Source organism: Candoia aspera, chromosome 4, assembly GCF_035149785.1.
Source record: "Candoia aspera isolate rCanAsp1 chromosome 4, rCanAsp1.hap2, whole genome shotgun sequence".
Taxonomy (NCBI): domain Eukaryota; kingdom Metazoa; phylum Chordata; class Lepidosauria; order Squamata; family Boidae; genus Candoia; species Candoia aspera.
In genome coordinates this window covers 71,280,816-71,302,459 of record NC_086156.1, presented here as the reverse complement: position 1 = coordinate 71,302,459, position 21,644 = coordinate 71,280,816, and the positions used below count along the sequence as shown (strand labels likewise).

Sequence of the window (21,644 nt, the reverse complement as noted above, 5' to 3'; positions counted from 1 at the left end):
TAATAAAACTAGATATTATAAATACTATATTTATCTAATATTTATCTAGATAAATAAAAACATTTATTTGTTTGTTTGTTTATAAATAAATATTTATCTAATCCATCTATATGATTACTAGGAGTTGAAAATGACTTGACGGCACATAATCAATCAGTATAAATACTAAATTAAAGCATACAACAATAAACACGTGATGCTGACAGAGAGACACCAGAGGGACAAAAGGCATAAATAAGCTGGGAATAGTAAGTCCCAAATGTGAAGAAAAAAAAAACAGGTTCACCTGGACTGAAGGTTGATAGTGGGTGCCTGGCCTCCAGAGAACGGTGTTCAAAACCAGGTACCCCAATAGAGAAGGACAGTCTCACAGTCTGGGATGCTGAGGGAGCCCTTCTGCGGATTTTTATGTTAAGATATTGATCAGAAGAAGATCTCCCTCAAGCAATTATTTAAGCCATTATGGCTTATTCAACAAACAAACATGGGTAAAACAAAACCTGACTCCATGAATGAGCCTACCATATTTCCTGTTTTGCCTTTTTTAAAAAGCTTTAAATGAACTAGCTAACTAAAATAATAATAATAATAATCATCATCATCATCATCATCATCCTGCTAGTGTAAAACAGAGTATTATAGGGGTTAGAATGGGTTTGGTTTACCAGTAAAAAATTCTCCATATAACACTCTTCATGATTTACAGCTACAGTGAATGCAGCTCTTGCATGTAGACACTCGGTGTTTTCTTGACCAGCACATAAATTCCATTTTTCTGCTATTCGTTAATAAACACCACAACAAAATGACGTAATGATCTCAATTTGGTGAGTATCATATGGCTTGGGCTTCAGCGCTCAGCATTACTAGGCTAGGGTCGAAGAAAGCTTCAAACCGTTTCAGGTGAACGAATGCACTTTGATGGGTAAAAAAATAGCGATTTATCTGTTGGGAGCACTTGTACATTTTATATGTGATAATCCGTACCTCCCTGAAAATCAACTGCCTAGGTCATGTTTTTCAACCTTCGCAACTTTAAGACGTGTGGACTTCAATTCCCAGAATTCTCCAGCCAACATGGCTGGCTGGGGAATTCTGAAAGTTGAAGTCCACACGTCTTAAAGTTGCTAAGGTTGAGAAACACTGGTCTAGGTACAAAGGTACATGGATTTAATGTTTATAGAATGCACTGTGCGATCGCTCATAGGGACAGCAGAAAAACGCAGCAGTGCAACGACGTTTGAATTGAGAAGACGACCCACGACTGCCTAGCCACAAGGAGTCTCAACTCCCCAAGGCGGCTTTCATTCCGGAGAAGAGAGAAAAGAAACTTCGTACACCGAAAGTGACGCTAGCTTTCCCCCAATTAGTAAGTCTATGGATCTCTGCGACAAGGGAGGCGTCGCTTTGCGGAAGAGGTAGCGTCGGGAAGGAGGAGGGGGCGAGTAGGATGCGGTGTTTGACGCATGCGTGTTTGGAAAGGGGTTTCTACGCTTTCGTAGGTCACCTGTGTACGATGTCTAAGGAGTGAGTGTCGGAGAGGGGGTTTAAAGGGAAATGGGAGGGGGTAACAGGATCACGCCTGTGGAGTGAGCCCTTCGGGTGCATTAGTATTTATGACGTCATGCAAAACCCCTCACTCCGAAATGGGACGAGGGCTCAGAAACGGGTATAGACGTATCTAAAAATCTGTAGTACATGGGAGGGCGAGAGAGGGAGAGGTGTGCAGAGATCGTAGCACGACAGGCGCAGGTCTTTGGATGCGGGCGGGGTATGGCTAAGGTTGCTTTTGAGAAGTCTTGGGCAGGCATTTTTGATGGTCGGACATAGTTCTTGCATTTTCCTTGCCTTTCGTCTATTTAAAGCTGAAACGTGGAAACGTCCTCCCCCATTTTGTGCAGCCATTCACAGAGCGTTAAAAATATCTGAAATAGCCAAATGTGAAGGACGATTGATTGCCTTTGCTTGACATCTCAGGGATTTGACTGTTTGGTTAAATGACAAAGGATAAAAGACATTGGTTTTGCCTCTTTACTTAAGCAGAAAGTTTCTGGTTTTGCTACATGCTCCCCGAGGCAATTTTCACATGCTCTGGAGATTCAGCATCTTTGCCTCTCCTTCAGTGGTTTAATGAGGAAGGAAAAGGAACAACTATGGTCTTAATCACAAAACCCAAGAGGAAAGTAACTTGTCTTTCTAGGCGGTCAAGATGAAGTTGGTGATTTAGTGTTTGTTGACTACAGTATATGCATTGCAGTGCTATGTGTTGTTTAGATGATAACACAGAAACACACTTTGATTGGTAAATAACATGTGATTCAGTCAATTTGGTGGCATTTGTACTAGATAAAAATGAGTAAAACCTGGCTTTACTTGGAAGAAACATGGCCAAACACTGCAAATGTTTTTTTTAAAAGAAAGCTATAAAGTGGGAACAACAGAGGAAGCTGAACATATCCCTCACTTGGGGCATATCCCTCATCATTTGGGGCTGATAATGTAAAAATAATTGAAAACTCATGGGCCTCATCATTATCAGAGTGTTGTAAAAGCATTATACCAATGCGGTCTGGTTCGGAGTGGAATATAGCACCTCAAGACTGTTAGGTTCAATTTTTAAAGGAAAAAAGTAGTAGTGTAAAGAAAAGCTTCAAAGTGGCAGTAAGTATTGGTGAAGTGATCAAAAGCCAAAGGTTATGCTGAAAATAATAGACAATGACCAAGAATTTTGGAACTCTGTGTCATAGCTCTATTTCCATGTTACTCTGGAAACTCTTAAATAGAATTGACAAAATTTGGCTAAGGTTGTAGTACATGGGAGTTTCCTTGTAACTAATTTTCCAGTTAGTACTGTTCAAAGATCTTCAAACATGTTTGTTTTTTTCCCTCAGGAAAGTAGAGATTCCAGGCCCACCTACATCAAAATGCATTCTGTATTGGAAAAGGAAGGTCAAGTCAGAATACATGCGTCTTAGGCAACTCAAGAGACTTCAGGCAAACATGGGAGCTAAGGTAAAGATATGCTTTACCTTGAGCAGAAAAATTCTTTCTAGTAGGCTTGACCTCTGCATGTTGGGATGGACAGATAAAATCTGACTGAGTTAAATTTCTATCTTGCAGCTGGCTTTCTTTCAGGAAGATGAGAAGTTTAAATAAGATGTAAAAAGTATGCATCTATTCTCACCATCATCTGGTAATTCTGCAGATCCAGAGTCCATATTCATGGAGTTCAGGAAGCTCCCTGCAAATTCTGTAAATAGCACCCCCTCCCCCTCTATTTTAGTGACAGCCATTGGTGCCCATATGGAGACTCTTTGCCTCTGGTGCTCTTCTTCCTTCTCCTTCTCCTTGCCTACTGGCCTTCTCACTGCTGTTGCTCTGCTACAAATCCATCCTGCCTCCTGAGAAGTAGCCAAACAGTGCCATACGCACCCCTCCTCCTTTCCTTGAGGGATGCTACAGGAGAAACATGCAGCGACATCTTCCACCTGCTTCTGAGGGGGAGGGGAAAAAGTTTATTTGGGGGTATCTGGAGCTCCCCTCCACCCTTATGTTGCACCAGAGTATTGTATAGTGGGCAGTGGGCAAAGGTGTTTCCAGCACAGAGGTGAGGCAAATTCCTCTGACCTGACAGAGGTGAGCCACCTACAGAATATGTATGGCTCCTTTCTGCAGTCATCAGAGCACTTTAAGATTACATGGCCCAATTATTGGGGGGTGGGTTAGAAGTAGTGAAAGTGTAGTAAGGTTTAATGTGTCTATTTGGTGCCCCAAAGGACAAAAAATGTAAACAAGGAGGTGGCCAACGTTCAATTCCTGGTAATGTGATTGCTATGCCTGTTAAAAAATTGGGCAGCCTCTGACAGAAAAAGGTTGGCTTTATCTGGCCTCAGACAACCCATGACTGAAACAACCCTGTTAAAAAGAGAACACTGAAAAACTAAATCTAAAATATTTCTCTGAGGAAAAAATAAAATTCACTTCCTTGTATTCATGGGAATGACTTACCAGGTCAACATATACCATGCTGTCATGATCTGAGAGGGAGAGGAGGCAGACGGATGGCATTATTGTATATTGTGATATGAAGAGGATTGATTCAATTGGACCAGCAGGGGAATGGTATGACAGCAATCTGCCTGCCTATATAAGATAGTATGATGCAGGTTTAAGAATGATTTCCTGTTTGCTGGGTTCCTGTGACTTTCATGGATCGCCCCTCCATGATGGCAAAAGGCTGATCATTTTCCTCTTTCCCTGCAGGCTTTATTTGTGTCTAACTACACAAAGATTCAGGAAAAGATAAACATCCTAAACGATGACTGGAAGAAGCTTAGAGTTCAGCCTATTCAGTCTATGAAGCTGGTTGGAGGAAACCCTTTTCTCAAACAGGTATTGCAGCATATAATCTACTATCTCTCCTTTCCTAAGTTCATATTCAAACTCCCATAATACAATATCCCCATTTTCCGTGTCACTTTAAGTTCCACATTTACCCCAAAAGAAAATTTAGATCAATTATGTAAAGTCATCAGTATGAACAGAAGCTTGTTCAGAGTAAGAAGGATCATTCAGGACTGTCCAGCAAGCAGCAGCAGGAAAGACTGACATTCCGTGTGCAAAGCCAGTACTTTTATCTCCTGCCAGTTGTTGCAGGATCCTCTCTTTAGTGGTCAATTTTGGTAACAAACCATTCTGGTCTTCACTGATAAGTACCAGCATGTTACAGTGGGCCTAGAAAATAGTATGATTGTCAACTTGATGTGATAATGGCTCTGTATGATCAAATCAGAGCTCCTCTCAAAAGTCCAGCTTCTTTCCTCTGAGTGTAGTGGTTCATGATGCCCTCCAGTGGAAGCAGGAGAGAAAACCATAACAGAAGAGGATTCCCATCTGATACTAAAGCATGGCCACCGAGGCACATCATATCTGCCTCCTTTAGTACCAGGAATGGATGAAGACATATTTAGCACAGAGGTTCTTTAGAGGGGTGGCTTGTATATTACTCCTTCTGATGGGCACACTTTTCTTCTCCTTCAGTGCACAGTCGAGAGCACCTTCCCCACTTTGAGCACCCAGACTTTGTTCATGCGGACTCTAAACACTGTAGCCCTGGTGCCTATCATGTATTCCTGGTCTCCACTCCAGCAGAACTTTATGGTAGGTAATCTGCTGCTGCCATAATTCAAAACTTGAATAAGAGTATTTTCTTTTGAATCCAGAGTATCATTTAGGGCCTGGTTGGAAGGCAGCGGGGTTTCTTTGTGGAGTACTACCCAGTGCAAGAACATCTTCTGCTTTTCTTTCTGAACCTGAAATACACTGTATTTTTACTAAGGTTTGCACGCTTGTTTGTAATATCTGAATTGTCTGTTAGGGTAGAGACAGCACAGATACTATTCATCTGATGACAGGAGTGAAATTTCTTGCTTGTCTAAGTTGTCCTCAGTGCCCAGATGGGAAAAGGTGAAATTTAGAAGCCATGCCTCGCACAGGAGGATCAGAGAAGTTCCAGTTTGATTCTGCAAAATAGGACTGTCCTATGGGCAATCTGCCATTCTCTAACAAGTCTTTCTCGTTCCTAATCCCAGCTGTTGGAAGTTCCGAACTAGGGAAGTGCTCATAATACCAGGATTCACATTCTGACGTTTCCTATAAGGAGCTTCTTCATCCCTTCTCGGAAACATGCTATCACTAATGAAGGCTGGGGGTGGGGTGGGGAATCAGCGTGGGAGTCTTCAGAAGCATGGATTCCAATGGTGGGGCATCCATTTTTTTAACTTATTTTCATCGTACAGTAGATGAATTGTTAAGTTAATAATAGCTCACCATGTTGATGCCTTGCTGCTGGGTCACCCTGAGTCACTCCCAAAGGGCACAGCCTTTGGACAGGGCAATTCATGGGGCTTTTCCTCCACATTAGAAGCATCGTATCTGGCAGCAGCTGCAGGATGCCACCAATGCTTTCTTATGTCCCACTGCCTTCGCTACGTTGGAGCTAAAAGGCACATCCTGCAGTGCCTTTAAAGGTCACCCTCCTCTTTAATCATTGCTGGATAGAGAGAAGAACATCTTCCTTACCTTGATGGGGTGGTATTTGTTGTGCGGGTCATGCTGTCATACGGTCTTAGCTCCCTTCCCACATTTTTCTACCTAATCCAAGATAGAAAAATCATTCTGAACCCCCCTCTACAGCAAGCAGTGACAAAGCTGGAGTTCTGCTGCTGCAAAATAGGCAAGATGCAATTGTGTGAGCCACTGCTGCCAGCTCAACCTACTCCAGAGGGCACTGATTGAATGGCATGGCCTTGCCCTCGGAGTAAGTGCTCATGAAGAAAGACCTTGTGATGCTGGGATATACTGTGTTAGCCTTCCCTAACCTGGCACCCTCCCAAATGTGTTGGACTACAGCCCCCATCCTCCTCCAGTCAGCATAAAGACAGTAAGATCAGCAAATACCCCTCTGGGATCTTGTTAAGGTAGGCATGCAATCTGCCATTTGCAGGCTCTTCTGGTGAGTGGACAAGGGACAGCCACCTGCCTCCCTCAGGCTGTGTCTGCCCCGTTTGCAGGTGGAGGATGAAACCGTTTTGTGCAACATCCCATATATGGGAGATGAGGTAAAAGAAGAGGATGAAACCTTCATCGAGGAGCTCATTAACAACTATGACGGCAAAGTCCATGGAGAAGAAGGTAAAGGTTACACAGTCTTCCATGGAGACTGAAGGGCCCCAGATCATATGTGGGGAGGAAACTGGAGGGAAGTTTCTCTGGCAGCACAGACTTCATTCTTGAAGAAATGTCCCAATTCCGCTCATTCAAGTCAGATTAGATTGTCTTCATGGGCACACACATGTTGTTGATCTTCATGAGGCTGAACTTCTTTTCCATGCCTAGCAATCATCCATTCACCCAGTTCTCCCTTCCAGAGATGCTTCCAGGTTCTGTCCTGATCAGTGATGCTGTTTTCCTGGAGTTGGTAGATGCATTAAACCAGTACTCTGAGGAGGAAGATGACGGGCATGATACTGTAGAAGGCAAACAAGATGTTGTGAAGGATGAACTGCCTGTCACCCGGAAGAGGAAACGGCTTACCTTGGAAAGTATGTTTCTTGCTTCTTATCCACCAGGCCCCTTCCTGTTGGACCCACGGTAATGCTGCCAAGACTTCACAAGCCTTGCTGCTCTGTGCCTCTTCTATTTGGTATCTTGTACTGGGCAGTATGAATTGGCAAGAAGGGGGCTCTAGCTTCAATTCTGGGTCATGTTCTTCTCCAGCAGATTTTAATGGAAGCAGAGCTGTTTTAACTGGATCGTTCAAGGTTCATAGCTCTTCTGTCATTCCACCCCAGAAATTATTAAATGAAGTGAAGTAACAAAATATCCATAGACTAAACATTAAGGGCCCCTACAAGTACAATACAATTTCTATTCACAGTTTCTTTGTGACCCTGCAGAAGTCCCATGATCATACTCTTGGGTTTTGCTGGGGAAACTATATTGACTGCATGACAATATACACAAGGAAATATAGAGAAAAGGGCACCTGTTGGCCTTTTCTTGGTCAAAATTACTAATGTTTTCCTCTATTTTACAGTGTAGTTTATTGTCTGATGTTTACCTGTTGTGGTTTCTTCCTAATTACTTTCTGAGCAAATCCTGTCTTGAAAGAGCAGTATTCCAGGGGAGGAATATTTTAGTTCAGAAAATATCAGCAGGCTTTCTTGCATGTCTAATACAGGTAACAAGAAATGTTCAAAGAAGCACTTTCCAAATGACATGATCTTTACTGCTCTTTCATCCATGTTCCCTGAGAATGGTTTTCCAGAGGATATGAAAGAAAGGTAGGCATTATCTAATTCAAACTAAGTTTCTTTTGGTTTTTCTAGTCTGTACCTAGCGTAGTCTAATTTCCAAGATGGATATCAGAAATATTGCCTAAAAAAACATAAGCAGGGTCAGACATAATTAATGCTGGTTAAAACAAGAGACTACCAGGAAGTCTCAGGACTGTAATCTAGATTGAGAAGTTGAAAACACCCCAGAAGGAGGCAAAAGCAAACTCTACCCTTATTGTTGCAAAAAAAATTATTTGCAGATGTCTATGTGGTCACTTGCAGTCCAGCTTAACTTTTACATCGGGAGTGCTTTGTTTGTACGGCTGAACAATTGTTAATTTTGACTATCACTTCCTAGCAAAGGCAGTGATGCAAAACTGATGTGTAGTTTGCAACCTAATTACTGTAGGAAAATGATCTGGGATCATAGTAGTGGCGGTGGTCTGCTTTGATCTACCCCTGCTGTGTGCTTTGGATTCTTTGGCATAATCATCTCAAGCAGCATGCTTCATCCACACATTCCTACCATGCTTGTTTTATGCAGAGGTTTGGACTGGCTGGACTATGTAATATACAATATTGGTTCATAACCTGCAATGCAGTTAGGGTTGTGCAGACCCCTAGATGCTTCCCACCTCAAAGTATTCAGGTTTATTTGAGGCAGTTTGTGTTTTGCTTGAATGGTATGTTAGCTAATGTCTGCCAGTGATCTTCAGACCATGAAATGATAACTCATTCTCTCTTTTAAAATTAACAATTTTACCAGGCAGCAGCTTTTAAGTCAAGCATAAGTACAGCCTGTCAAGGTAGCTGCAGTCAGTCTTTCCATTGTTTGGAGCCACTTTGGAAGGTCCCTGTATGACTCTGAATGACCCTTCTCTTCCCCCCTCATTTACACAGATACAGGGAGCTGACAGAAGAATCTGACATGAATGTGCTCCCTCCCCAGTGCACACCAAATATCGATGGGCCGTGTGCCAAATCTGTTCAGCGTGAGCAGGCTCTGCATTCCTTTCACACGCTTTTTTGCAGGCGCTGTTTCAAGTATGACTGTTTCCTCCATCGTAAGTTCCTGATACAATCCCTACCTCATTCCTGCTTATTCTGCTCCAGCTTGCAACATTTTCATGGGAAATGTTAGCAGATTCTCTCAAGGAGGCTGTTCTCTAGCTGAATTCCCTGCCTTCTGTATAGATGCATGCATAACAACCCTTTTAATTCCACCTTTCAAAGAGTTCTTCTAGAATGCCCAGCTCCATATGCCTTCCCTACTGCATTTTTTATCTTCTTACCTACCTTCCCACCTATCTATCACACTGAAATATCCAGAGTGGCTTAGAAAATATGTATAACATCTATCATGATTTAAACCATAACTCATTTGCAATACTAAAGCCCCATAGATACTCCGATTAAAATCCAGGTAGGTTAGCTATTGAAATACCAATGTCTGCCTGAAACAGCCAGACTCAAGTTTGATTTGCTAGGCAGTAATAAAACATTACAAGATTAATTAGCATTACCAGGCAGGCATACAGGTAGTTCCTCAGTTTTTGGTATTTCCATTCTGAAAATTCCCCCCCTCCCTATTAGATCTCTTCTGTGCATCTGCATGTTTGATGTCCGGCTGAATTTAGGATTGGGTGAATCTAGCTCTGGGTACAAATTCTTACAAAATTATTTGACTAGTAGTAATTATTGCATTGCTGGGATTTGGGGTGTTTTCATAGAAAAGGGAAAAGGGGTATTTTTCAAGGTTCCTATTCTAACCCAAGCAAGGTGGTTCCTCTCTTTTAGCTTTTCATGCAACCCCCAACGTTTATAAGCGGAAAAACAGGGAGACCAAAATTGAGATGGAGCCTTGTGGACCAGACTGCTTCTTGTGGTTGGTATGTTGGATGTGGGTTGCTGGGGGTGCAGAACCAGTCCAATAGGCATTAATTAAAATAGTAATAAAAGAATTATCGTGCAGCCACCAATTATTGCTGTCATAAAATATGCATATTGTACATTCTCAGGTAAATGGTCATAATCTTCTACATCTTCCATTTAAGACATTTTCACATGATTCTTTATTTTTTTTATCCCGCCTTTATTATTTTTATAAATAACTCAAGGCGGCAAACATACCTAATACTCTTCCTCCTCCTGTTTTCCCCACAACAACAACCCTGTGAGGTGAGTTGGGCTGAGAGGGAGTGACTGGCCCAAGGCCACCCAGTCGGCTTTCATGCCTAAGGCGGGACTAGAACTCTCAGTCTCCTGGTTTCTAGCCCAGCACCTTAACCACTGATTGTGTGAGCTCCAACCCACTAAAGCTTATGCCACTATAAATGTTTTAAAGGTGCTAATAGGATCCTTTTTGTTTTTACTCTATTTTAATACGACTGTCCTTCATTACTACAAATGACAGCTTCCTCTGTTATCCTGTTACTCATTTCCAAAAATTACCCTGCCTTTTCTAGGGCTATCAAATCTGGGTTGCAAAAATTCAGATGACCAGCAGATGTCAACAAAAAGTTAATTTTCTTTATATATATGGGAACCTTGATTGTTTATGAATAATTTTTTTTATTGGTTGCCTTGGGTGCAATATGGTTTAGTACTTTTTAATGTTCTTTTTGGTTATTATATGTGGCTTTATCTGTGTATGTTGCCCTGTGTCACACATTGGTTGGGTGACTATGAAAATAAATAAATACTTCACAGCTCAGTACTGGGCTTCCAAAGGTGCCTGGCCTTATTCCTAACTGGAAGGGTCCCCCGTTAGTGGATCCTGCTGCTCCTCTGAGTCGTGGCTTAGGAAGAAGCCAGCATAATGCAGTTGTGCTCAGAAAAGCTTCTCTATTATACTGCAAAAAAGACTAGTGATGAGAACAAGGGTGCTGTAGAGCTTTCATACATTGTACACTGTGCATTTATAACATCTGAACTGGGCTCATGCAATTCTAATCTGATCTCGCTTCTAGGAGGGAGCCAAAGAGTTTGCCATACTGCACAACCCTCGGTCAAAGTGCTCTGGACGGCGACGGCGCAGGCACCCCACTCTCAATGCCACCACCTCCACCGGTGCGTCAGCCTCTACAAGTGCTGAAGCAAAAGAGGGCGATAGTGACAGAGATACAGGCAATGACTGGGCATCCAGTTCCTCAGGTAGGTGAGGCTCCCCTGCCCAATTGCCTCGTGGCTTGCAGAAAGGAGGGATGGAGAAATTGCAGAAACTGTGGTCTCTTTCCCCTTAGAAAGTGATGTGCTCCAGCAGGCTCAAGCACAAAGAAGAATCAAATCTTATTTCTTCTGTGGCATTTGCCCAGATCTTAATTTATGCCAGAGCTTGCACTCAGTAAATATTAGTGTCAGGCATAAACTTTCAGTCACTGCATTGAAGCACATGCAGAGTGTCTTTCTGTCATCACAAGCAGCCTTGCCCAGCTGAGATTAGTAATTCTGCAGCAGATGGTGTTATTTGCAGGTAGGCATTTTTGAGATAGGTTCAAGGCAAGCAAGAACGTTGGCATATTTGGGGGTTGCTCTTTGGGTGCGTGCCTTCCACATCTACGCATGTCTTTTTTTGCTCCAGAGGCAAACTCACGTTGCCAAACTCCAACCAAGCCGAAGCTGAGCCCATCCTCTTCCCAGCCCTTCATGTCTGATGTGCCTCTGGAACCTGTGGAGTGGTCAGGGGCAGAGGAGTCCCTCTTCCGTGTTTTCCATGGGACTTACTTCAATAACTTCTGCTCCATTGCTCGGCTTCTGGGAACCAAGACGTGCAAGCAGGTACGAGCCTTGGTAGGCCACGACTGGGCGTGGGCATCTGGCTCCTTCACTTGGAACTCCATCTTCAATGAATTGTACTTCTTGCTTGGCAGGTCTTTCAGTTTGCTGTAAAGGAGTCCTTGATAACAAAGCTACCAGTTAATGAGCTCTTGAATCCCTCCCAGAAAAAGAAAAGGAAGCACAGGTGTGTGTTCAGGGGAATCCAGCCAATAAGAAGCCATGCAAGCTAGGGGTACAGTGGTTCTTGGGGAAGGCTCAGTGGCTTGGAGTGGGCTGGGGTTGCCAAGAACTAACATAGTCTTATGGACCTCTGCACCACTCCCCCTCCCCCCAAAAAAGGTTTAAAATGTAGTGGTACCCTACCCATCATTCTCAGTTTTCTTGAGCTGGAAAAGCTCCGCCTCTCACCATGTTGTTCCTTCATCTACTAATTCCACTTTTACTGTCTGAAAGATCTGGAAAAAGGCTATGGTGAGTTAGAGAGAATGCAGATTTGGGAGATCCAGAATTTTTCTGTCTCCAGGATTAAAATTGTGACATTCTTTTCTCTCTTCCCTCTCCCCAAACAAAGGCTCTGGGCTGCTCACTGCAGGAAGATCCAGCTTAAGAAAGGTAATGTGTTTCCTGCCCCTACAATATCCTGGTTCTTCTTGTTCCCATCTCCTTCTGGAAACAGAGAATGGACTGTGGGTTTGTCAAAGCCCAATCAGGCCAGGCCAAGCCACTTCAACACTCCCTTTTGTCTCTAAAATTTTGTCCGGGATATTCCCATCAGTTGATGACACAGTGTTTCCTCATTAGCCCAGATGTCTGTAATTAAGCTGGAACAGTATTTTCTCTTAGTACTAAATGGCAGAAGTCAAAATCCTGAAAGAGGACATTCTGATTGCCAACATAGGGTATTTTAAAAAGTAGCTTGAATAATCCATGCCTGCACTGATTTCCTGCTGCATTCCAGCACTTGCAGGAAACTGGTAAACTTGAAGTGGCCTTCTGCCCTGGGAACGCTGCCTTCTGCAATATCTGGGGACTGAGATCTCTGCAGTGTTCAGGTTTCCTGGGGCTCAAGTCATAGATGTTCCTTCTTTCTGCAGACAATTCATCCACTCAGGTGTACAACTACCAGCCCTGTGACCATCCAGACCACCCTTGTGACAGCTCCTGTCCTTGCATCGTGACACAGAATTTTTGTGAGAAATTCTGCCAGTGCAATCCTGACTGTAAGAAACTAGGCACTCTGCCAAGCTGGCAAATTCTGGCTGTGGTTCCTAGCGTTTTCTTCATGGCATCCCTTTAAAGATGTTTATGTTTCCTTTGCAAGGCCAGAACCGGTTCCCTGGCTGCCGGTGCAAGACTCAGTGCAACACCAAGCAGTGCCCCTGCTATCTGGCCGTGCGGGAATGTGATCCAGACCTCTGCCTGACCTGTGGGGCATCCGAGCACTGGGACTCCAAGGTGGTTTCCTGCAAGAACTGCAGCATCCAGCGGGGTCTCAAGAAGGTACATCTCAGTCCCAAAATAGGGGAGGAAAAGCCTGAGAATTGGCCGAGTTTGGAGGACTGCTTTAGGGATGCTGAGGAAAGGAAAGGAGACAAGAATTATCGAGGCTGGCATGGGGATGTGCTACTTGGGAATGGTATAGAGCTGATTTAGCTGAGGTGTTTTATTCTGCTTCTGCTAAGGTAAGGAGCTGTAGGAAGGACTCAGACCAGTTAGTTTCCAGTTCGTGGGGCTGCTTGCCCCCACTCACTCCCCGTTCTCTGAGGTTTCAGCCATCTTTGCCAACCTTGTCTCCATTAACAGTGAGGGCTGATTTTTTTAAACAAGACCCTCCTGGTACTGGAATTGAAGATAAAGTGGGCTATAGTACCAATCAAAGCAAATATTTGTAGCTCAGGGTTGAACTGTGGAGTCCTTGGTGCTCTCTGAGCCTTGTTTTTTTCTTGCACACGTTTCATTGCCAGACTAGGCAACATCTTCAGTGCAAAGAGAGCACTGAATGTGAGAGCAAGGCACACTCCCTCTTTGCACTGAAGATGTTGCCTAGTCTGGCAATGAAACGTCTGCAAGAAAACAACAAGGCTCAGAGAGCACCAAGGACTCCACAGTGGGCTGTAGTGTACCTTTATTTGGAGGCTTTGAAGATAGTCTTCAAAGGATGCTGCAGGGAGAGGATGTCTTGTTGTGGCTGGGGTCCTGGAATATACTGTCCATTGTTTGTCCCCTTCACCTCCCCATCTAGTAACCCTCTGGGTTTGTTCTTTGGATCTGCTTCCTAAAATATACTTCTGCCTCTCTTCCTTATAGCACTTGCTGCTGGCCCCATCAGACGTTGCTGGGTGGGGAACCTTCATTAAGGAGGCCGTGCAGAAGAACGAATTTATCTCTGAATACTGCGGAGAGGTGAGTTGGAGAGGTAGAACAAGACTTAGGATCCTCAAGCCTCTCTGCTGCATTCCTTGCCCTCAGCTATGGGTATCGAGGTGGATGAGAGGACAGGTTTTTTGTTCATCTGCTGTATGGCAACTCAGCCTTTCAGCTTATGAGCTGAAAAGAAAAAGGGATCTCCTGAGGGAGATACGTTTTTCTCTTTCTGGAACGGTAATAGATTTTGACCTTTGGCAACATTCCATGAAGTTGGTAAGTGGAAATGGCTTGTCAGCATATTCTCGCACTTGGCCAGTATTGGTTTAGATGATGGGACTTGAAGCTGAAATCTAAGCAAGCTGTCATTTCTGGTGAGCAGTTGGCTGATGTTCTTGGCCAGGCTGTGATGTTGGGGAAACTTTTTAGTCAGTTTCTGATTAATTCCAGGTGGAGTATTTATACCATTTCCAGGGCAGCTCCATGTTTTTCTTAACTCGTAATTGGATTTTGTGTTTAGTTTATAGCAACACAACAAACAAACAATAATGGAAAATCAAATCAGAGTAGAGCAAAAAGGCAAGGAGAGGGAAGGTGGTATGGATAGCTTTTATAATTTTTTTTCATTCTCAATTTACAGGGTATCATAAGAACGTTCCTTTATTTTTCAATTTTCATAGGGCTATGAATAAGTTTGCCATGTAGCTGGTAAGCATTTAATATCTGTAATGTAAAATATTCAGCTGATCCATACACATGGAGAGAGGATAAATCCTTCGGGTACTATTTATTATCTCTGGTTTTGTAAAATGATACATTTGGCAGCCAACAGGATGCATGTAAACTATTTGTGCTGCCCTGAGGCAAGATTCCTCATAACGCTGTTTTGTCTGCAAAGTTTAGATCTGTTTCCAGGAAGGAATTGTTTCATTCATTGACTCCTATTCAGAATTGAGCAACATCAGGGCAGTACCACATTCTTTTATCATTGCATTACCAGAAATCGGAGCAGTGAAGCATATTTTCTTTTAACTATAAATGATTTGTTAACAATTGTAAATGAGACCAATATGTTATGAAAACAATTTCGACTGTATGTTGCAGCATCTCAAACATAGAGCTGAAGTTTTAATTGAAAGGAGTACAGCTTTGTCTTGGGTTGGGAAGATGATGAAGATGATTTATTAAATTGATATGCTGCCCAATTCTCAGCAACTCTAATTCTTCCATTCTGTTTCATTTTGCATATTGGCATGTCCCAAATTTAACTCTAGCCATATCCCAATAGTAGAAATCAAGAGTTTGAGTAGTACTGATTCTCTTGTATGGGTTATAGTTGAGAAGAACTGGGGGTGGAATGACTAAATTTATGTTTGTTTCAGTTGTAGGTATTTCCACTGAGAACGTATCAGGAAATCCATATATTTTGATTAGATAAAAAAGAATGCAAAAATTTATTCCTTACCTATTAATTGATCTAAAATTATAATTTGATTACCTGTCACAGTTTTTTCACCTGCCAAAATGTATAGACAGCAAATTAGGAGTAATATCAAACCCAATTTGTTTAACTTTCTGCCCCATCTTTACTGGCTAAATCAGTTGCAGAGTGGAAGAAAAGCTCTGTTTAGGTGCTGTTTTTCCCCCTTACCTCACTACAGTTCCCAGCAAGATAGCTAAATTTTGTCTGCTTTTGGGGCACTGTTTACAGATCTCCCAATTCTCTGGGAGAAGCTGAGCCCTCTGTAATATCTGACTTGGTCTCCTTATGGCCACTGACTAGTTCTTGCCCACTGTCTTCCCTTTTCCCAGCTCATCTCTCAAGATGAGGCTGACCGGCGTGGCAAGGTCTATGACAAGTACATGTCCAGCTTCCTCTTCAACCTCAATAATGGTAATTGGCTGCAGTTGGGCGAGGTAGAGCTTGCAGTTGGCTCTGTGACAGGATCTCCAGTAAGGGGTGGTGAAGCAGCTTGGAGGCAGCCGTGTCCAGAACTTGACCTCCCATGGCTTTCAGGGGTGGTTTTGCATAAGTAGTTGAGCTTCTGCAGTAGGCCCAAGCTTTGAGAGCTCTACCTTTAGCCTCTTTTTTCCTGGGCAGATTTCGTTGTTGATGCCACTCGTAAAGGCAACAAAATCCGCTTTGCAAACCACTCCGTCAATCCAAACTGCTACGCCAAAGGTGAGACTTTTTAGAGCTCAGCTGTCCTTCTGTAGCAATAGACTCCATCTTGGAATCTGGTGTTTCTAGGCAGACCTCCTTGCTGTTTTTCTACCTCACAATGGAACCCAAACTGAAAAGGTAAGCATGATCAGTGTATGTCTTAAATAATTGGATCAAGTACATCCAGCTGTTTATAAAAAAGAGGATATGCTGCCAGCCATTATAATTACTGATTTTTTAAAATGTAGAATTTAAATCTCTTCATCAGAAAATCTGGTCACAGAGAAGCCTGATCATAGGAGAGGTGCCGAAGTACAAAAGCAAAGCAGCAGCATCCCAGAGCGGAGAAGAAGAGATGACAGACTAGATGTGATGAAAGCTCCCTATTTCCTGCCCAAACTTCCTAATTCAGCATCACAATTGCTCGCAGGCACTGCTGAGAGTAACATTCACATTCTAGAGAGTTGCTTTGTAGCTTGGAACTCAAAATCGCAGAGTTTAAGCAGAATGGTGACAACAGCAGCAATAAACATCACTTTAATTAACGAGTACACATTTCTAGCTTTTTCCAGGATGCAAAAAAGACCCTTTGGATCATCTCATAATTGTCTCTATGCTAGCTAGAGCTAGAGCATTTGCATTCCCAGGTGTGAAAATAACACGCTCTCTAGTTCATCAAATGACACCATCTTGAAACCTTGTTTCTCGAATGAGTGTGGGAGCAATGGGAGCCTTGGCAGGGCAACCCTCATAAAGATCTAGGCTGGGCAACTGATTCATTCTCTTTCTTGCCCCATTTCAGTGGTGATGGTGAATGGAGATCACCGCATTGGTATCTTTGCCAAGAGAGCAATCCAGGCAGGCGAAGAGCTCTTTTTTGATTACAGGTAAGTGCAATCAAATTCCAGTTTTCAAAGGTTCCAAGGTATTGCTTGGTATAGTTACCTCATAAGTGTCTTCACAGAGACCATAATGCACCTGTTCATAGCAGTTTCACTTCTCCCCCAGGTATAGCCAAGCAGATGCCCTCAAGTATGTTGGCATAGAAAGAGAAACTGACATCATCTAACTGAAATTACTGGTTCTCAGCGCTCCCAGCCAGTATCACTGCATCCTATCCATGCTGCTTCCTTTGTTGCTATGTGTTATGAGAGCTTCATTCCACCTGGATTCCTCTTTATAGAAAGGAAAGGCCCAGCTCTTTCTATGGACTTGAGACTCTGGTTCCAAGGCCACCCGACTGGCAGCTAGCAGTGCCATGGAGAATTCTGCTGAATTACTGTTGGGAGAAAAAGGAAGAGGCCCTGAAAAAGCAAAGTGGTTTAAGACCACTATGTATGCTGGGGCTTGCTAATCTATTTGATTCATTGGTTTAAAAAAATGGTTTGAGCTGAAGAAAGTATTTATTTGCTCTGGCTGCAGGCAAAAGTAGAACAGAGCGCATCCCAACACAAACATCACCTGCAGAGAAAATCATAAATTATTATACAGAGGCTTGGGGGGCAAGGCTGGGAACAGAGATAAAAGAAGAGTATTAAAAAGAATGGAATGAGTATTTCTGATTAGTGAAAGGAATCAAGTGGAGGGAGGGAAATGTGCAGGGAGAGTAAGGAAGAAGCATTAGAAGTAAGGCATAGAATCCTTTTGCTCCGTTTTCAGTCTTCCATGAAAGTGTAAATCTCCTTTCTGGTGTCTGCTGAATGTCAGCTTGGCACCTTAATACATTTGGAGGACAATAAACTGGGAAAGTCAATTTCTTTTCTCTCCTACTTAGATTTGATTCCCAATCTTCTTCTCAATTTCATGTACAGAATGTTTTGGATCCCAGAAGGAACCTGCATCACTTTTGATCCCAGTTCTCTTCAGTAAAGCTTCTTTAAGCCACTGATGTTTTATGGTGATGCACTGGCACTGTTTTGAGAAATTAATTTTCCTGATGGGTAACATTTGCCCCAAGCCTCTGTAATTCATTCCCTTCAGTCAGTGACTTGTTATGATACTGTCTAATCCTCTATCTTCTCTCCTTCCTCTGTGGAACCTTGGGCTTCATACTGAGCACTTCCAGTAATGAATTAATATTATTTCTCAGTTAGTTGAGAGACTCACATGGTTTAGATCTTTCCTTAAAACATCAAACATTTTTTGAAGCCACAGGAGGTATCCTTGATGCACATATGGAAGCAGGAGAGTTGGGTGCATGTGACCCAGGAGAGTAGAGTCTTTTGAAGAGCAATTAATTCATCACCCACTCTCAAAATCGGTTCCCCTCCCCATCTATTTATGTCCGAAACAATCAATTAGCATGCACTTTAGAATGATTCGCTCCATCAAGTCAGGGAACTAGGCTCCCTGTGGATTATAGGGAGTGAAAACTGATTCCATTTCTACTCCATGGTGTGGATTACTGTAGGAGCCAGAAACTGACTTCCTCATAAGTTGATACATGAGAGAGACAAATCAGTCATAAAAACTGGTTTATTATACTGATAAGAGTATTTGTTGGTGCCAGCAGTAGATTGGATCTACTAAATGGGTAAGTCCTATAATTTGACATGGTAACAGCAGTGTTAGTCTTGGAGAAGAGAAGGAAGACAGAAATGTAGTTTATGGAACTAGGCAGGGTGTGAGTAGGAAGAGGTATACAGAATCATCGTTAGCTACACAAAGAGCATTATTTGGCCTAAGAAGGATTTTCAGTTGCTTCTGATCATGGTAGCCACATAACTGTAAAAGTGTTAGCACTTCTACATACAACATTCCACCTGTTCATTGGCAAAATCCTTTCCTGGGCCAAAAGTGAGCCTGGAACAGATGAAACAATACTAAATGGTATAGCTGAGCATATGTAGAGTGCCTTTACTACTGGCTAATTACAGCCTGGTCTCTGCCATTTGGGAAAGAGCTTCTGGGAATGAGTATACAAATGTGGGGGAACATAGTGTTCCACAGCCTCTCTCAGAAATTAATCAAAGAATTCAGTGGCAGCAGCTAGCCCTCCACTACCCTTTGTACTACTGCTTCGCCTTTTCTAGCTGCTTAATAATTGTGAGAAAAACATCTGCTTCGTGTAATTTGTATCCAGTATGAGTGAAACTTAATGGTTTGGAGCATTTCTAAGTAATGAAATTAATTTTGGTGTGAGAAAAGGATGCCATATAATTGCTGGGTTTAGTTTGCCTTCTTTACTACAAGCCATTTTCTTGTCTCTTGCAGCTCCTAGTGTGGTGCATTCCGGAGGTGCAATTTAAAGTTGGAATGCCGTATTATTGTCTGGGAAAGCTGTCTGCCTGCTTCCTCAAGAAGTGGGCTTAAGCACGTGGTTGGGTTAGAAATGTTAAGTCTTTTCAAGGGGACAGAGTACTGTAAGAGACATTGATTTCTGGGAGAAAGTAGTTTGAGGGATGGTATGAAAGATGGTAGTGGGATTTTTGTTCAATTAAGAGTCATGTTCTTAGTTTATATCTTGAATTGGGAAGGAGAGGGAACAGCCAAGGTGCCTAGTTAGCTACTGGGGTCATAGCTCAGTAATGCAGCTGAACTGCCTACGGCACAGTTGTAACCAGCCTTATTGCTCAGCTGTTGTCTAGCATCCATACAGTGTAGGTACAGGAAGGGGTAGAGGGACTCTCGTTCATGTGGACCTGCAGGCCAATAGATAGTTGTGGCAATCGTGTGAGAAGGAGGACTGTTACCATATAATTTGGCCAGTGGGTTGTAGTGCCAATCCTGGTTGATCAAGCAACTTTCTGAAAGGTATCCAGTGCAGAAGCAGTCACAGTCTTAAAGTGATGCAGGCTTAATGTTTTTATCGGGCTAGGCCTGCAATAGTGGGCGTTCCGTGGGGTTGCCTGTGTTTGCATCTTGACTCAGAAGCGCTGGCTGGTCTTTCAGCTGATGGACGTTTAGACCTCACCTCCGTACTGCATAACATAATCTTTGGTAACAAGCCTGTATTGCTTGGCACTTTTGAGACACAACAAGGAGTGTCACTGCAGCTGCAGAAGATGCCAGCTATCTACATAGCGGCAAAAGCATTTATGCTTCCCCCACCTTATACTTCACTGAACGGCTCTTCCTCTAGGCATGGTGGTTCAGAGCCAGCAGCTGCATGGCACCTCTGTCTTCTCATTGCTTGTGACTCTTGGCTTTGCTGCTGGCAACTTACGTGCACTTTATATTATGGCTTGTAAAAGTTTGTCTTAATAAAGGTGTAGTGATTGCTAAATGAAGTCTGTCTCGTGTCAAACTTACTGGTACTATTGGAGAATAAGCTAGACTGGCAATCAGTGTCCAACCCCATTCCCATACCTTCTAGTAGAAAGAACAGCAAGGCAAACGCAGCAGCTCATGTATGGCGTACTGTTGTGACAACAAGGCTACAGGTGGTTTGAGAACACCCTTGCCTAACCTTAATCCTTACGGGTTATGGTTGATTTTTAAGATTTTCAGAAATCTTGAAAAATCTCACAGTACAAGATATAATACGAATCACATTCCTTTTAAAGCTATCATAGATAGGGTGAAAAACTCCAAACAAACACAAGCAACAATAAATAGAGGAAACTGCTCAATCTAATAGGTGTCCAGATTTTTGCAGCCCAGATACCACAATCCTAGTCCATTTGTACAACTACAGTGGCACCAATAATCTTTGCATTTAACGTCCCTGAATATTGAATCTTTAAGGGAAAAGCAGCTCTACTTTTGAGCACGGGCTTAGGCTGCAAAGTGAATTTTGGCCCATCCTAATGCACTGATTGATCAGTGCTTGAATGGAGTTGTGCTGGTAGTCCAAGTTCTTACTCCTTTATTAATTTGGAACACTGTTTTGCAACATTTTAGACATGAGCCTACAGGAGAAATGTTTCACTTCTATAACTGCAGCTCAATAAACCCACTCATTTGATAGCAACAGCATAAAAGGGTATTCAAATGCTTTGCGAAGTATTCTCAGATAACTGAATACAACAGTGACATTGTATCCAATTCCCTACTCCAGCAATGAAGACTTATCTGAAGAGCCACCAGACAAATGCCCAGTCTCCCCAGCTTACAGGTGAGACTGACACTTAACTATGAAAAGTCATCTCTAGAAATTATCAATTAATGGGGCTACCACAGGCTCCCTGCCCCCCACCAGGTTCCCCAGAAAAAGCTACCCCTTCAAAGCAAGCACAGGTTTCTCCAGAGCACTGACTCCCTCACTAGACGTTTGAGTAGAAAGATAATCTTGAAACAACGGCTAATTTTTCTCCATAACTTAAATATGGAGAGCCAGAATAATGAAGCAATTATGGGATACACACTGGCTTGGGAGATGTTAGTTCAGGTCCTCAAGTAAGGACTTTCTAGGTAACTTTAGGCCAGTTACCCTTAGTCTATCTGCAGAGTATTGTGACAATACTAGAGAAGGACCATATGCATATTAGCTTGAGCAGTCACAGGATATTGTACCCTGCAAGTAATAATTACTGCTAGTATGAGATATGGTTGCTATTATC

The 21,644-nt window shown here is 42.8% G+C and overlaps 1 protein-coding gene across 2 annotated transcripts; it reads left to right on the top strand.

Annotated features, from left to right (window-relative positions):
• The first annotated feature begins 1,443 nt into the window (after positions 1-1,443).
• On the top strand, positions 1,444-20,372 carry EZH1 (enhancer of zeste 1 polycomb repressive complex 2 subunit). Of its 2 annotated transcripts, XM_063300441.1 has the most exons (20): positions 1,444-1,527; positions 2,892-3,012; positions 4,264-4,392; positions 5,041-5,160; positions 6,573-6,693; positions 6,930-7,103; positions 7,742-7,844; positions 8,739-8,902; positions 9,636-9,727; positions 10,808-10,991; positions 11,419-11,615; positions 11,708-11,799; positions 12,187-12,227; positions 12,710-12,835; positions 12,937-13,115; positions 13,923-14,018; positions 15,792-15,873; positions 16,081-16,161; positions 16,946-17,030; positions 17,152-20,372. In XM_063300441.1, the coding sequence occupies exons 1-20, from the start codon at positions 1,451-1,453 to the stop codon at positions 17,210-17,212; spliced, it is 2,325 nt and encodes a 774-aa protein (XP_063156511.1). In that variant the 5' UTR covers positions 1,444-1,450; the 3' UTR covers positions 17,213-20,372. The 2 variants fall into 2 exon arrangements, with proteins under 2 accessions (XP_063156511.1, XP_063156512.1); XM_063300442.1 differs by lacking the exons at positions 1,444-1,527; positions 2,892-3,012; positions 4,264-4,392 and having other exon boundaries at positions 5,047-5,160; positions 6,506-6,693.
• Positions 20,373-21,644: the final 1,272 nt, after the last annotated feature.

Excerpts from the sequence above, each read along its gene's own strand:
- EZH1 (XM_063300441.1), top strand. The coding sequence starts at position 1,451 with ATGCGGTGTTTGACGCATGCGTGTTTGGAAAGGGGTTTCTACGCTTTC. Across the intron at positions 16,162-16,945 it reads TCCAAACTGCTACGCCAAAG|TGGTGATGGTGAATGGAGAT; the intron begins GTGAGACTTTTT and ends GCCCCATTTCAG. Across the intron at positions 17,031-17,151 it reads GAGCTCTTTTTTGATTACAG|GTATAGCCAAGCAGATGCCC; the intron begins GTAAGTGCAATC and ends CTTCTCCCCCAG.